Genomic DNA, 11,930 nt, shown 5'->3' with positions numbered 1-11,930 from the left:
TTAATTTAACTCCACAGATTCCTCTGTTCACTACATACTGGCACTTTAGACTTCAGTACATGTGAGGATTGTATGCAGACAAAGCACATATACACAGAGGGAATGTGAGGAATTGTACCCATTAAAATTAATTTGATGTTGCTCAGACACATTAACCATTAATCTGATTAGTGTTAATAGAAGGTGTAATGTATGATTATGTTGTCTAGATCATTTTTAAAGAAATGTGAAGGATCCTGCCATTTACTGGCCCCTGCTTGTAGATGTGAATCAACGGCATGGTACGAGTCCTCTGCCCTTCGAGGAGCATGTGTGGTGTTCATCAATGGGATGGGACGGCTGTGCTGTAGCAGGAGCCTGCGCAGTGACGCCGGGTCAGAGCTGGGTGCAGCTCCACCAGAGAAGGAAGCGGAGTTTCCGGCTGTTTGCAGCGGAGGGAGAGGATTGCTGACGCCGCGAAACCCCGAGAAAAACGCCGCCGGCTCGGGGGGGCTAACAGTTTCTAGCATCGGTAGTGGTCGTTTTCTTTCATATCGGGGGATCTGGGGGCTGGTGATTTTTTTTTTACGAGCCAAGGGGGTCGGACAGCAAACCGAGCACAGAAGCTGCACAAGGCGGGGGTGAGCCACCAGCTACCGGCATGGCCAGGGACTACGATTACCTCTTCAAGCTGCTCATCATCGGTGACAGCGGTAAGCCGACGCCGGGGATGCGGGACGGGAAGTGGGCCTTGTCGTGTTTTTTTACAAGGGTAGAAGAAGAATTGCAGCTCTAGGCCCGCAGTGTACTTGTATGATGCGTTTACTACTTGTTGTTTTTTATTTTCTGAATGGAAATGATTGGTGAAATGTACACATCCGCCATATTTCTGTGGCGGTGACAGGGCGGAGGTTGTGTGCCCGGGCAAGGCATGTCAGCCGATCAGGCCGGATATCGCCTCCAGATCATCAGGGTTTGTCTCTCGAAGATTTTCTAGTCTTGCTCTCGTATCGGTTGAGACAATTGTTTTAGCTCCACAACAAAACACACGCTGTAACCCCAAATAACTGCACGGGGGGGACCCATACTCCTCTAATTTGGCCTCTAGTTTGTGTCTCCTATTAGCTGTGTTAGCTAGTTGGAAGTTAGGCTAACATTACACTTTATAGCTAACTCTTACGTTGCTAACTCCCGTTAGCTGAGAAGCTAGTGTCCTAAGAAGTTGAGTGTCTGTCTGCATGAGCTAAAGATAGCTCCTTATGTTTGCAGCACGGCGCCAAGTCTACTGAGCTAGGTTCATTTGAAAAGCATTTTGTTATTTAGCTTGCTAGCATGGTAGTGCTAGCTGCTTAATAGTGGAGGAATGCTGCACTGCAGTCTCTGGTTTGCACCCATCCAGTCAGAGTACAGTTAGGTGAGACTAACAAAGTGGTTAGTGTCATCTGTGGTATCACTCAATTAAGTGCGACTGTCTGCTGAGGGCACCGTAGCTGTGTTTACCTTCTTTATTGTGGTGAAACCCATGGCAAACAATGCCTCGGTCACACAGGTATGATGAGGGCTGCTCTTCATGTGTTAAAGTCCCCATTAAAGTGAAAACATTGCTTTTGTAATGCGGCTCCACCCTCAGTAGGAATAGAGCCTCAGCCTGCAGGACTTCTTTGTGGGCAATGATCTTTGCATTCATTGACAGCCCCGATCCTGGCACTACCCCATCAGCTGGCTGCTCACAGTAGAGGGCAAGGCAGCACAGCAAGCCCTTCACTGCCACTCACACACAGAGGCCAGTGTCCACTCAGCTGCAGCATGGATGTACAGCTGTCTGTGGTGCTGCACAGAGATTATTTAGGAAAGACGCTCTGACCTCTGGCCCCTCCTCAGATGCATGTAGACAGATCTTCTGCTGATGCTGAGAGACAGTTCCACACGCTGCAGATCTCCAAGCTGCACCGAGGCTGTTTTATCACTTGGTCGGACTTGTTAAGCCTCTGGCCAGTCACAGTAGCACATGACAAAACCTTCTCACGGAGAGGGGTTTGACACAAGCTCCGGTGTGCAACATGAAGTCCCGTTCACAAGTTCCAGGCCGCAAAAGTTGAAAATGGAAATGTCATGAATGGTTTCGTCACTGGCACCCTGAGGAGTATACATTCTGGTGGTTTTACTATAGACGAAAGGAAGGCATGGAATATTAAAGCTTCAGAAGGCACCAAAAGTCGATGATCTCTCTCCTGCTTTGGTTATTCTTTGTTTGAACAAAAGTCTGTAGCGCGGAGACCACAGGAACCTGAGAGCTTTTATGTTGGGGCCAATCAAACACGAGATGACAATAACACAAAAGGGAGGCTAAGTAACAGGGCTGTAGGTTGAGTCCCACCCCAGGCTGGGCCGCAGAGCTAACTTCCTAACTTCCAGCTGTAACCTGACAACTGATCTGTTGAAGACACAGCACTGATCCCTCTCATCTATCTTCCTTTTTGAATCCCATTCCCCTTCAGCCTTCGCTTTCACTTCTCCTGTCATCTGTTGTGTGGCTGTTATTTCTTCCTAAAAAACAAAACAAAAACGACTTATCATGCACGATAATTTTAGCAACCCAGAGATATATTTGTTCCACTTGCTGTCTTGCCTCTGTGGCTTCGGCGCAAGCTTCCAAATTGCTGTTGTTTCTTCTGCTGTTGCATTGATTTAAGCTTCTGTAGGTACAAGCGTCATCAAAATGCTTTAAATGAACATGTTGGGTGCAGCCTCGCTAACCTTAAATCCTTCGACCCTGTATGCTGTGCAACAGGTACAACTTTGTCTGCACTAAATCTTTAGGTACACAAGGATTACAGCAACTGTTCAAGTTGGTGTCTTGTTCTTGGTTTGCAGCTGTCACGTGGTGTTACTCTTTGCTAACTAGAATATAATATGAGCAGCCAAAACTCTGCAGAAACTTGACGTTTTGTGGTGCACAAAACCTCATGTTTGTCCCGGAAACAATTGTAGAATTTAGTTTGAAAGCTACAAGTAAAAAAATGTTGAAGAATGCACTCATTCATTTTTTATTTTTGAAACCTGTTGTACTCTGTACGCTAAACCTCATCCTGTGCTTGTGTTTCCTCCTCAGGAGTGGGGAAGAGCAGTCTCCTCCTGCGATTTGCAGACAACACATTTTCAGGTATGCGCTTCTACCTCAGCCACTGTAGCATCATTTCAAGACTGGTACTTTGTCGCCGTTGTGTCTCATTCACGCGACCTTGTGTTCGGTATGTGTGTTTGCAGGTAGCTATATCACCACGATCGGTGTGGACTTTAAGATCCGGACGGTGGAGATCAACGGGGAAAAGGTGAAGCTACAGATCTGGGATACAGCAGGGCAGGAGCGCTTCCGCACCATCACCTCCACGTAAGCAGATCCACTCACACACACACACACACACACACACACACACACACACACACACACACATTTGCATGGGTTTCCAGGTGAAGCTCGTCATTTTCATTTCAGCAGTTGAATCTGAAACCAAGAAAGGCTCTTTGCGGCCTTCAGATTAGGTATTATTTGAGATTTGAGGAAGCAGTTTGTAGACAACTAGACTGAATCGGTGCTGCTCTGTGAAACTGGGTGGAATTCCCCAGAGATCCTAATTACAGATGTGAGAGGGAGGCTCCTGGTCTCGTGCTGTAGTGCGACATGATGGCAAGGGCTGGGCGTCTTTACCCTCTTATGCTTGTAATGTGTGTCACACCGCTGTCCGTGGTGGTGTACAGCATCCATGCGGCTCTGGGTTCACACAGAGCTTCCACGTGTTTTTTATGGTGATAATTGAGACCAAAAACCACCAAGTATTGTCTGTATAGCCACAGACCTGATGCTCCTTATGTGTCTGGAACTCCATTGCTGCCCAAAAACTATTAAAAACACTAAGAGAGACGTGCCTTTTTTCTGAGTTTTATGATACAGAGGCACAAGGTAAATCAGGCTACACAGACAATACTTGCTCGTAGGAGAAGATCAGTGTTGATGACAACAAGACCGTTAACAGATAAAACAATGCTGGTCTTATCCTTTTAAATCCAGGACTCATATTTGTTGGATTTTCTCACGCTGGCGCATTCAGACTCCCATCAACCCGCATTATTATTGTATCATGTTGCAACACAACAGCAGGGCTTCCCCCCTCGTAGAAGTACAGATGTCAAACATGTGTCCAACACAAGGCCCGTGAAGCTAAATCTGACCGCCGACTCTTTACCATCTGTCCAGTTAGCCTCCGCTGAGTCACAACACAAAACAAACGCGCAGCCGCTCACTACTCTGGAGTGGAAACACTTTCCCTGTGGGGCAAGCTTTCAAAACACACTGCATCATTTGCCCGGACTCCTGCGGCTCGCAGCGCGGTGCTGATGAAGACGACTGGATTACATCACATTCGTGTATGGTTCTAATCGGGCGTTGGAAGACACATCAGTAACGGGGGGGGGGGTTAGATCTGTGGCCGAGAAAATGCAGTTAATGCAAAATGTATGTGATCTTCAAATATTTAAAATGTTGGATTATTTATTTAGGGGAACGTTTTGGGCATTAACTGGTATCTATAATGGATGCTTTTTCACCATGTTGTCTTGACCCCTGCCACTACTAACAATAATAATAATAGTAGTAGTAATAATAATGACTAACAACAATGACATCACTTTCCACAGTGTCCCTCCTACTCTGGATACAACGTTTACGTAGGGACTTTGTCTTTGTCCATGTCTGTGGATTAAGCAGAGTAACTGGAACAACACAAACAAAATTGCTCTCCCCTCCATTGTATTAGAGTGGAGACAGATACTTCAAATCTGTCAAATCAATCAATCAATCAATACAATCAAAACTGTCTGCATGGCTACTTACCACAAGGGCTATTTGGGAGAAAAGGTCCTTTTTAAACCCAGATATTAAGTCTGTATGAACAGATTTTATGACCACTTGGGGGCAGCAGAAACGAGCTATAACATTTACATAATATCGCTTGTTGGCTTTCAGTTGCAAACAACATTAGCATTCATTTGAAGTCATGTCTCTGTCCACATAAACCAGTAATTCCAGTGTTCACTTGCTTTTTTTTTGCTTCATGCTCTGTTTTTGGTCTCCGCCTACTCCTGAGGGAAATACAGTATCTGGCCTTTTGGCCGCGAAATGCTCCACTGTGTTCACCAGCTAGTCTCTGACATTGTCTGGCGTTGGCTGTTTGGCGCTGAGCAGGCTGTGTACAGTTGGTCTTTTAGAGCCTTTTCACTGAAAACAGCTGCATGCTGCCTGTACTGTGATGAGAGTGGAGAGACTGAATGAAAGCAGTAATGTTGCGCGCTGTGAAACCAAAATAATGAGCTGGAAGACGCCATAAAGCTCCGTAGAGCGGAGAGGACCTGCAGAGTTGGGTGTTAATTCTCTGCGTTTGTCACTACGAGCAACCTTTCACAGTGCACATAGTCTTTTGATTTCAATATTATAATATTATCGTCTATAAACGGCACCCCGGTCACTGCTCCTGTTGCTGTCCCTCAATGTGTCTGACAGCCAGTTACTCATGTGTTCAGTGCCTCGCACTAATGCCAGCTGTCAATCTCATGATTTCTTTTTCCTTCTAAGTGCCCTGCTGAAATACGGACTTGCCGTTCAATTACCTTGCAATTCACATGGACAGCGGGTAATAAATAAGGGTTGTGCATAAATGTGCAGGTGCTCTCGCTGTCTGAGCGGCTGTGATAGACACAGCATTGGCAAACTGCAGTCATCTTACCTGCTCACCCCTTCTTGACTTTGACTGAAGCAGACAGAGGCTACACGCAAGACATACTGAACTGTCACTGTCCCGGCCATTTGAGTTTCGTCCTGAACGAGGCCAGGAGGGCATGTTTGATAGTTGTTATTATGTACAAGCGGCGCTGCAGTGAGGACGATCAGAAAGCTTGAAATCCTCTGCAGTGCTGACGCTTCAGCCCCTGAGGAGTATGACCGTCCTACTTTGGAAGCACGACTGCCAGTCGTTCCACAGGAATCCCTCCACCGAGCAGGCGGCCTATTTTGGCTGATTGTTCGCTGTGCTGAAGCAGAGTGGCGTGGTGCCTCATTAGGTCCTAAACGAATTTAACTGCGGAGATGGATCACGGGCAGAGACCTGCTCGTGCAGACTAACCTAGGGAGGCAGCCATATGTCAGACCCTGCGGCCGTGTGCCTGTGGCTTACCCACAGCTGCCATCAGCCTCAGGCCCAAATCAAGACCGTTAAAGTCCCAGAGTAACATAAAACACAGCTTTTAGTCTTCATTTCTCAAAAGGTTTTCCCTTCTTCTTGTGAGTTCATGATTTTATTCTGTAAAGACATACGTTCATTTGCAAAACCTCGATACTGTAACCCTTCCAGGTATTTACTGTTTTGGGGCCATAAGACAGTAGCGACAGACAGGAAATGGGGTGAGAGAGAGATAAGCAATGACATGCAACAAATATCCCCAGTCGGTCTTGAACCAGGGACGTTGGGATCACATGGTCAGCACCTTAAACCCCCAAGGCCGACAGGGCCTGTTTATTAACATTTTATCACCTTGTTTGTGCAGCGTTTTATTGCAGTACAGGGGACTGCAGGTTGGGCCCCACATGCCTGCTGTGTGTGTTTGGCAGTTTATGGTTCTCTATTCATGTGCACTGAGACACACACACACACGCACACACACGCACACACGCACACACGTAGCCACCCACCCCTGCTGTCTGGTGGCCCATTACTACTGGACATTGGGGACATGCTCAGACAACACCGTATCCCGACACTGTCACGCCAGGCAGAAACACTGACACCCACACACACACACACACACACACACACACACACACACACACACACACACACACACACACACCCACACACTAACACACACACACACACACACACACACACACACAGAGTAAGCCTGACAAAAGGTTCTTTGTGTTTGTTTTGTGAGTGCAGCGACACCAGGGATGCTCCCTTTCTGGGGGCCTGGCGCAGTGTTTGAAGCTTGGCTGCAGGTTCACAGTTGAACTGTCACATTCTGGGTTAGTTGCCTGTGTGGGACAGATGCTGGTCTCAGTTCTGTGGGCTGTCCTCCTTCTCTCAAGCACTCACGCATGCTGTCCTGATGTATTTCAGTGTTGCATTATTTGAATTGAGTTACTTTTGAGGTAAAGTTTGTTGAGTCAGTCAAGACAATAATATGTTTTTGTCACTGATAGAGGGCCAGATGTTTACTCTTGCGGAACCAGACAGTCTAATTTTAGATCATTTTGTCATTCTTAAGGATTTTGTTGTTGTTGTTGTTGTTTTATTCTAAAATGATTAAGCTGTGTCTCTTCCAAACTGAGATTTGTCTCTCCCTGCTGGACATCAGCAGGGTTACCTCAGTGGTTCCCAACCTTTTGTACCCCCACAGCCCTGTATCGACACCACCTATCATGTTCCAAATGTGCTCATTTGAATCGATTTTTAGAGTGGAAATCATTTCACAACTGATGATATGAAAGTGGATATAATATATATTATTTATATTTAAATGTTTAGCTAACTATTTCAACTATTTCTCCATTACTTCTAGCTAGTTCTACTCTTGATTCATTATTTTTAGCTAACTGTTTCAACTTTCAGCTGTTCAGGTGTTCGAGCTGACACAATGTTTGGATGTGTTTGTTTTTTTTAAATCAATTGTAATTTCTGGGACTCACTGCGATGCCTAATGTCCGAGGTTGACTGTGTCTCTCTCCTGCTGCATGTTCAGATACTACAGGGGAACGCATGGGGTCATAGTAGTGTACGACGTCACAAGTGCAGAGTCCTTCGTCAACGTCAAACGATGGCTACATGAAATCAACCAGAACTGTGATGATGTGTGCCGAATATTAGGTGAGTAGTCACCTTTCAGTGTTCAGAAGAAGTCCCGGCACTGTTGTCACCTTGGCACCATTTACCTAAAAATAGACCCTACCCTTGAATCTAGTGCACATCTTTTTTTATTTGGAGGCAGAGTGAAGAATTGTTCCTAGCTTTGTTTTGACGCCTTGGCTATATATATATATATATTTATTTATTTTATTTTTTTCAGTGGGAAACAAAAACGACGACCCCAACTCCAAGGTGGTCGAGACGACTGACGCGCAAAAGTTTGCTGAGCAGATGGGAATCAACCTGTTTGAGACGAGTGCAAAAGAGAACATCAATGTTGAAGAGGTAACCCGTTGTTTGTGACGTCTCTGGCCTCAGGCTGTTTGCAGACTGACGTGTTTGTGTGGACCACTTTCTGGGACATGCCCGGTATGCAATGCAGCTCAGCTGATGGCTCGAATTAGGCAACATGTCTGAATGCTCTGTCATACCTGCTGGACAGTCGGCTGTTTCAGTGGGCTGAAGGTGCCGTGGCTGATCGTACAAACCATTCCTTTAAAGGAATCGTTTTGGGGAAATACACTTTAGGGCTACGACTAACAGTTATTTTCTTTATCAATTACTTATTTTCTCGATTAATTATTGTGTGTATAAATGTCAGATGCCTACAATCATAGTTTCTCACTAAACTAAGCTAAGCTAGCTGGCTGCAGACCTTCTCATTTAACTCTCTTTCTCATTTATTTCCCGAAATGACAAACTGTTCCTTTTTAATGCTATGAAAATACCAGGATGTTGATGGTTTTGTTTGACTGCTGATTGGAGAAATCCAAACTCTGACATATTGAACAGATTTCAGCCACGGTTGTTTTTTTGTTTTGTTTTTTGATCACTGAAGTCTCTTCCTACAGTCTAAAAAAGCTGATCTGTATACTCTGCTGTGGCTCGTCTGGCCGACTGATTGCTGTACTCACCCCGCGTCGTCGGTTTGTGCTTCTCCTGCAGATGTTCAACTGCATCACAGAGCTAGTGCTAAGAGCCAAAAAGGAGGTGCTAGCCAAGCAGCAGCAGCAGCAACAGAACGACGTGGTCAAACTCACCCGGAACAGTAAACGAAAGAAAAAGTGCTGCTAGCAAACTCCAAGCCATCCACAAAAGGCCGGCAGCGCCTTTTCTTCACACACGCATACACACAAGATGGGACTCAGAGCATCTAAATTAAAGAGCAGATAAAGATTTAATAAATATACGGTGAAAGATAAAAAAAAATAATTAAAAAAATCAATGGAAAAAATGTCCCCTTTGGACAAATTAATCATGAAGACTTAAAAAAACAAATGTACAGATTTTATTAGACGTCAGATCAAGTTTTATTTGGAATTCAACAGATGGGCACCATTGACCTGAGGTCCTCCTTTCTTAAAGGATCTGCAAGCTGACAACTGACCGCCATAATGCTCAGATTTCTATCCACATAATCCCCATATTCTTCTATCAGTATCTCATCTCTCCTTCTCATTCCACTGCACACGGGACATTCAGAGTCGAGTCAGACTCTGCGCCTGAGGAGAAGGAGGGCCCACCCTTTTCTGGATTTATTTGTTTCTTTCTAGTTTTATTTTTTTGGGGGGAGTGGGGTAGGTGGGAGCGGGGGCAGGGGGGAGGCGGGTGTTTGGTTGGTTTTTGGAACAGGCGCCTGTTTATTTTGAAAAAAATGAAATAAAAAATCACACGGATGAGGATGATGAGGATGATGATTGGTAGACGACCTTTAGCAACGAATCCGATGGACAGAACTGGTGACTTCTCATGTTTTGTTTTTCTTTGTCTATATTTTGCCAAGCTTCCCACCCTCTCCCCTCTAACCTCCAGTAGTGCTGAGCCAACAGTTGATTTTATGTTTTTCTTTTTTGTCTGTTGTTTTTTGTTTTAATTTTAAGTGCGTCAGAGCAGTGGAGCCACTCCGGGCCGTCAGGCTCTGAAAGCACCGTTCACCGCAGTCTTACTACGCTTCCGGGGTTTGCTTTTAAACCTTTTCCTCCATCTTTTTTTAAACAATGATACTGCCAATATATATTTAAAAAAAAAAATGTTAAGAGCTCAGTGGCGCCTCTCATTGGACTGTTGCCATAGTGGTCCCTGGTTGGCCAAGAGGCAGGGTGAATCAGGATCTGCTGGGACCCTGCTGAGTCCTCAGGAAGCGCTCAGGGCTGCCCTCCTTCCCTCTCCCTGTTTCCCCCTCTGTATTTCTGCAGCCACTGGCCTTCTTTCCCCAGACGGCCACATATCAGCACCTCTCACAGCGACGGACTCGCCTCCTGCATTTGGTCCATCAGTGGGCGCGAGGAGGCTCTCACTCTGGAAACTGGCCTCTGGTGGTTGTCGCGGTGACCTCCAATCCATAGCAGACTGTGGTTTTGGCCCTTGTTTCTGAGCATGTAACACTTTGTTTGAAGGGGTATGTAAAAGGTAATGCCTGACATGCATTCAGACTGTTGAGGATTTACTGCTTTTTCTCAGCCCGCAGAAACAGTTAACTAATGTTACAGTCTGACCCCCCCCCCCCCCCCCCCTCTACCTGCTCGACTGAAGTGTTACCGGACAGTGTTTTTGACATCCACGGTGAGAGTGTGGCAGACAGTGGGACTGTTAATGTCGGAACAAACGGGGGTGAGCTGCAGCACTGGATCCCTGTGTGTTCGGGCCTGCGCTCCTCTCCCTCTCCATGTGCAGGGTTTGTCACAGAGGCCGGAGCTTCGTACAGTGTCTATAACTGACATATTTTTTGTCTTTCTTTTGAATTGGGAGAGTGAGAAATGGAGAGAGCTGTAGGTATTGGCTGAGCTTTGTTTGGAAACATTTAGTTTTCATCCTCTGGACAGACTCCGGTTTGGGATCCTGATGCACGCCGAGAGGTCACTGTGACCTCCAGGGCCTAGGAATAGTATAAAATCTCACACTTTATGATTTCTATTCATTACGTGTATGTATATATAAATATATTTGTGTGTTTATATTCAATATAGAACATACACACATAGTTAGCACACCAAACTGCGCATGTGTTAAACATGCCCCGTGTGCTATGGTTGAAACACACTCGTCAGCTGTGGTTTGCTGTACACTGGAGAACAAGAGATGTACTATTCATTTTTCCCTACATGAATTTAATCAGTAATAAACGTTTTAAAGGAATAAATATTTGACACATAATGACTGATCTCACTTGTCAGTGCTTTGAGACTTGGTCTTAACTTCATTTTAAACCTGTGTCTTTTGGTTTTATTTTTTACTTTTTGCTTTCTGTGAATAAAACTATGGGAGGAAGTGTTCACTGGTCTTTGGGAAGCTTCTTGCTTGCTTGTCTTTGGTCTTACGTAGGCAGGTCATCGTGTTTTACAAGAGGACGTTCAGTTTCCCCCATAAACAGCAACATGGCACTCATGACAGTTACAGTCTGGTCTTTGTTTTCATTGTCTTCCTGTCGTCACTGAACGGCCTGTTTTCCACACATCACTAGTAACTTGGCTGATGGGTTTTTCATTGTCAGTACAGCAGCAAAACAATACTTACACTTCAATCTCAAGTTTGGGGGAATATGAACGTGCTGTGGGGGGGGGGGGCACACACATGACCAGGGGGAAACATAGAGAGTGATACTAAAATGGAACAGACCTTTTTCACAGCGGACATTTTGGCTTGTCAAACACAGGTGGAACTAATCACATTAATGACATACAATGTCTGCTGTGAAAAAGGTTATGAATGATTCATTTGGGAACAACAAAGAGAAAATAGCAAAGAGAAACATGCAGTCCCTGTTCCTTATACTATCAATTCAGCACTTGTTATTGTGCTCGGCTCCTTTTGGTCTTCAGAACACGGGTGTCAAGACAGAAATGTTTCCTGATTTGGATCAGGAAACATTTCAATCTGATAAAATAAAAAACAGAATACGACTGATGCAAACTAAATACCCATGCAACAGCCACATTGTGGTCAGTACTGAGGTTGGACACCCAGCTCTGGAGAGACCACTACATTTATTGCCAATAT

The 11,930-nt window shown here is 45.3% G+C and overlaps 1 protein-coding gene across 2 annotated transcripts; it reads left to right on the top strand.

The window, feature by feature from the left end:
* The first annotated feature begins 414 nt into the window (after positions 1-414).
* rab35b (RAB35, member RAS oncogene family b) lies at positions 415-9,497 on the top strand. Of its 2 annotated transcripts, XM_070903938.1 has the most exons (6): positions 415-692; positions 3,092-3,142; positions 3,247-3,370; positions 7,771-7,895; positions 8,095-8,219; positions 8,880-9,497. In XM_070903938.1, the coding sequence occupies exons 1-6, from the start codon at positions 641-643 to the stop codon at positions 9,006-9,008; spliced, it is 606 nt and encodes a 201-aa protein (XP_070760039.1). In that variant the 5' UTR covers positions 415-640; the 3' UTR covers positions 9,009-9,497. The 2 variants fall into 2 exon arrangements, with proteins under 2 accessions (XP_070760039.1, XP_070760040.1); XM_070903939.1 differs by lacking the exon at positions 8,095-8,219.
* The last annotated feature ends 2,433 nt before the right edge of the window (positions 9,498-11,930 follow it).

The sequence above is a fragment of the Enoplosus armatus genome, chromosome 4 (assembly GCF_043641665.1).
Source record: "Enoplosus armatus isolate fEnoArm2 chromosome 4, fEnoArm2.hap1, whole genome shotgun sequence".
NCBI classification, from domain to species: domain Eukaryota; kingdom Metazoa; phylum Chordata; class Actinopteri; order Centrarchiformes; family Enoplosidae; genus Enoplosus; species Enoplosus armatus.
This window is presented reverse-complemented; position numbering and strand designations above follow the sequence as displayed.

Bases quoted from the DNA above. Each gene is read 5' to 3' on its own strand.
- rab35b (XM_070903938.1), top strand. From the start codon at position 641: ATGGCCAGGGACTACGATTACCTCTTCAAGCTGCTCATCATCGGTGAC. The intron at 3,143-3,246 runs GTATGCGCTTCT...GTGTGTTTGCAG, and splicing joins TGCAGACAACACATTTTCAG to GTAGCTATATCACCACGATC. The intron at 7,896-8,094 runs GTGAGTAGTCAC...TATTTTTTTCAG, and splicing joins TGATGTGTGCCGAATATTAG to TGGGAAACAAAAACGACGAC.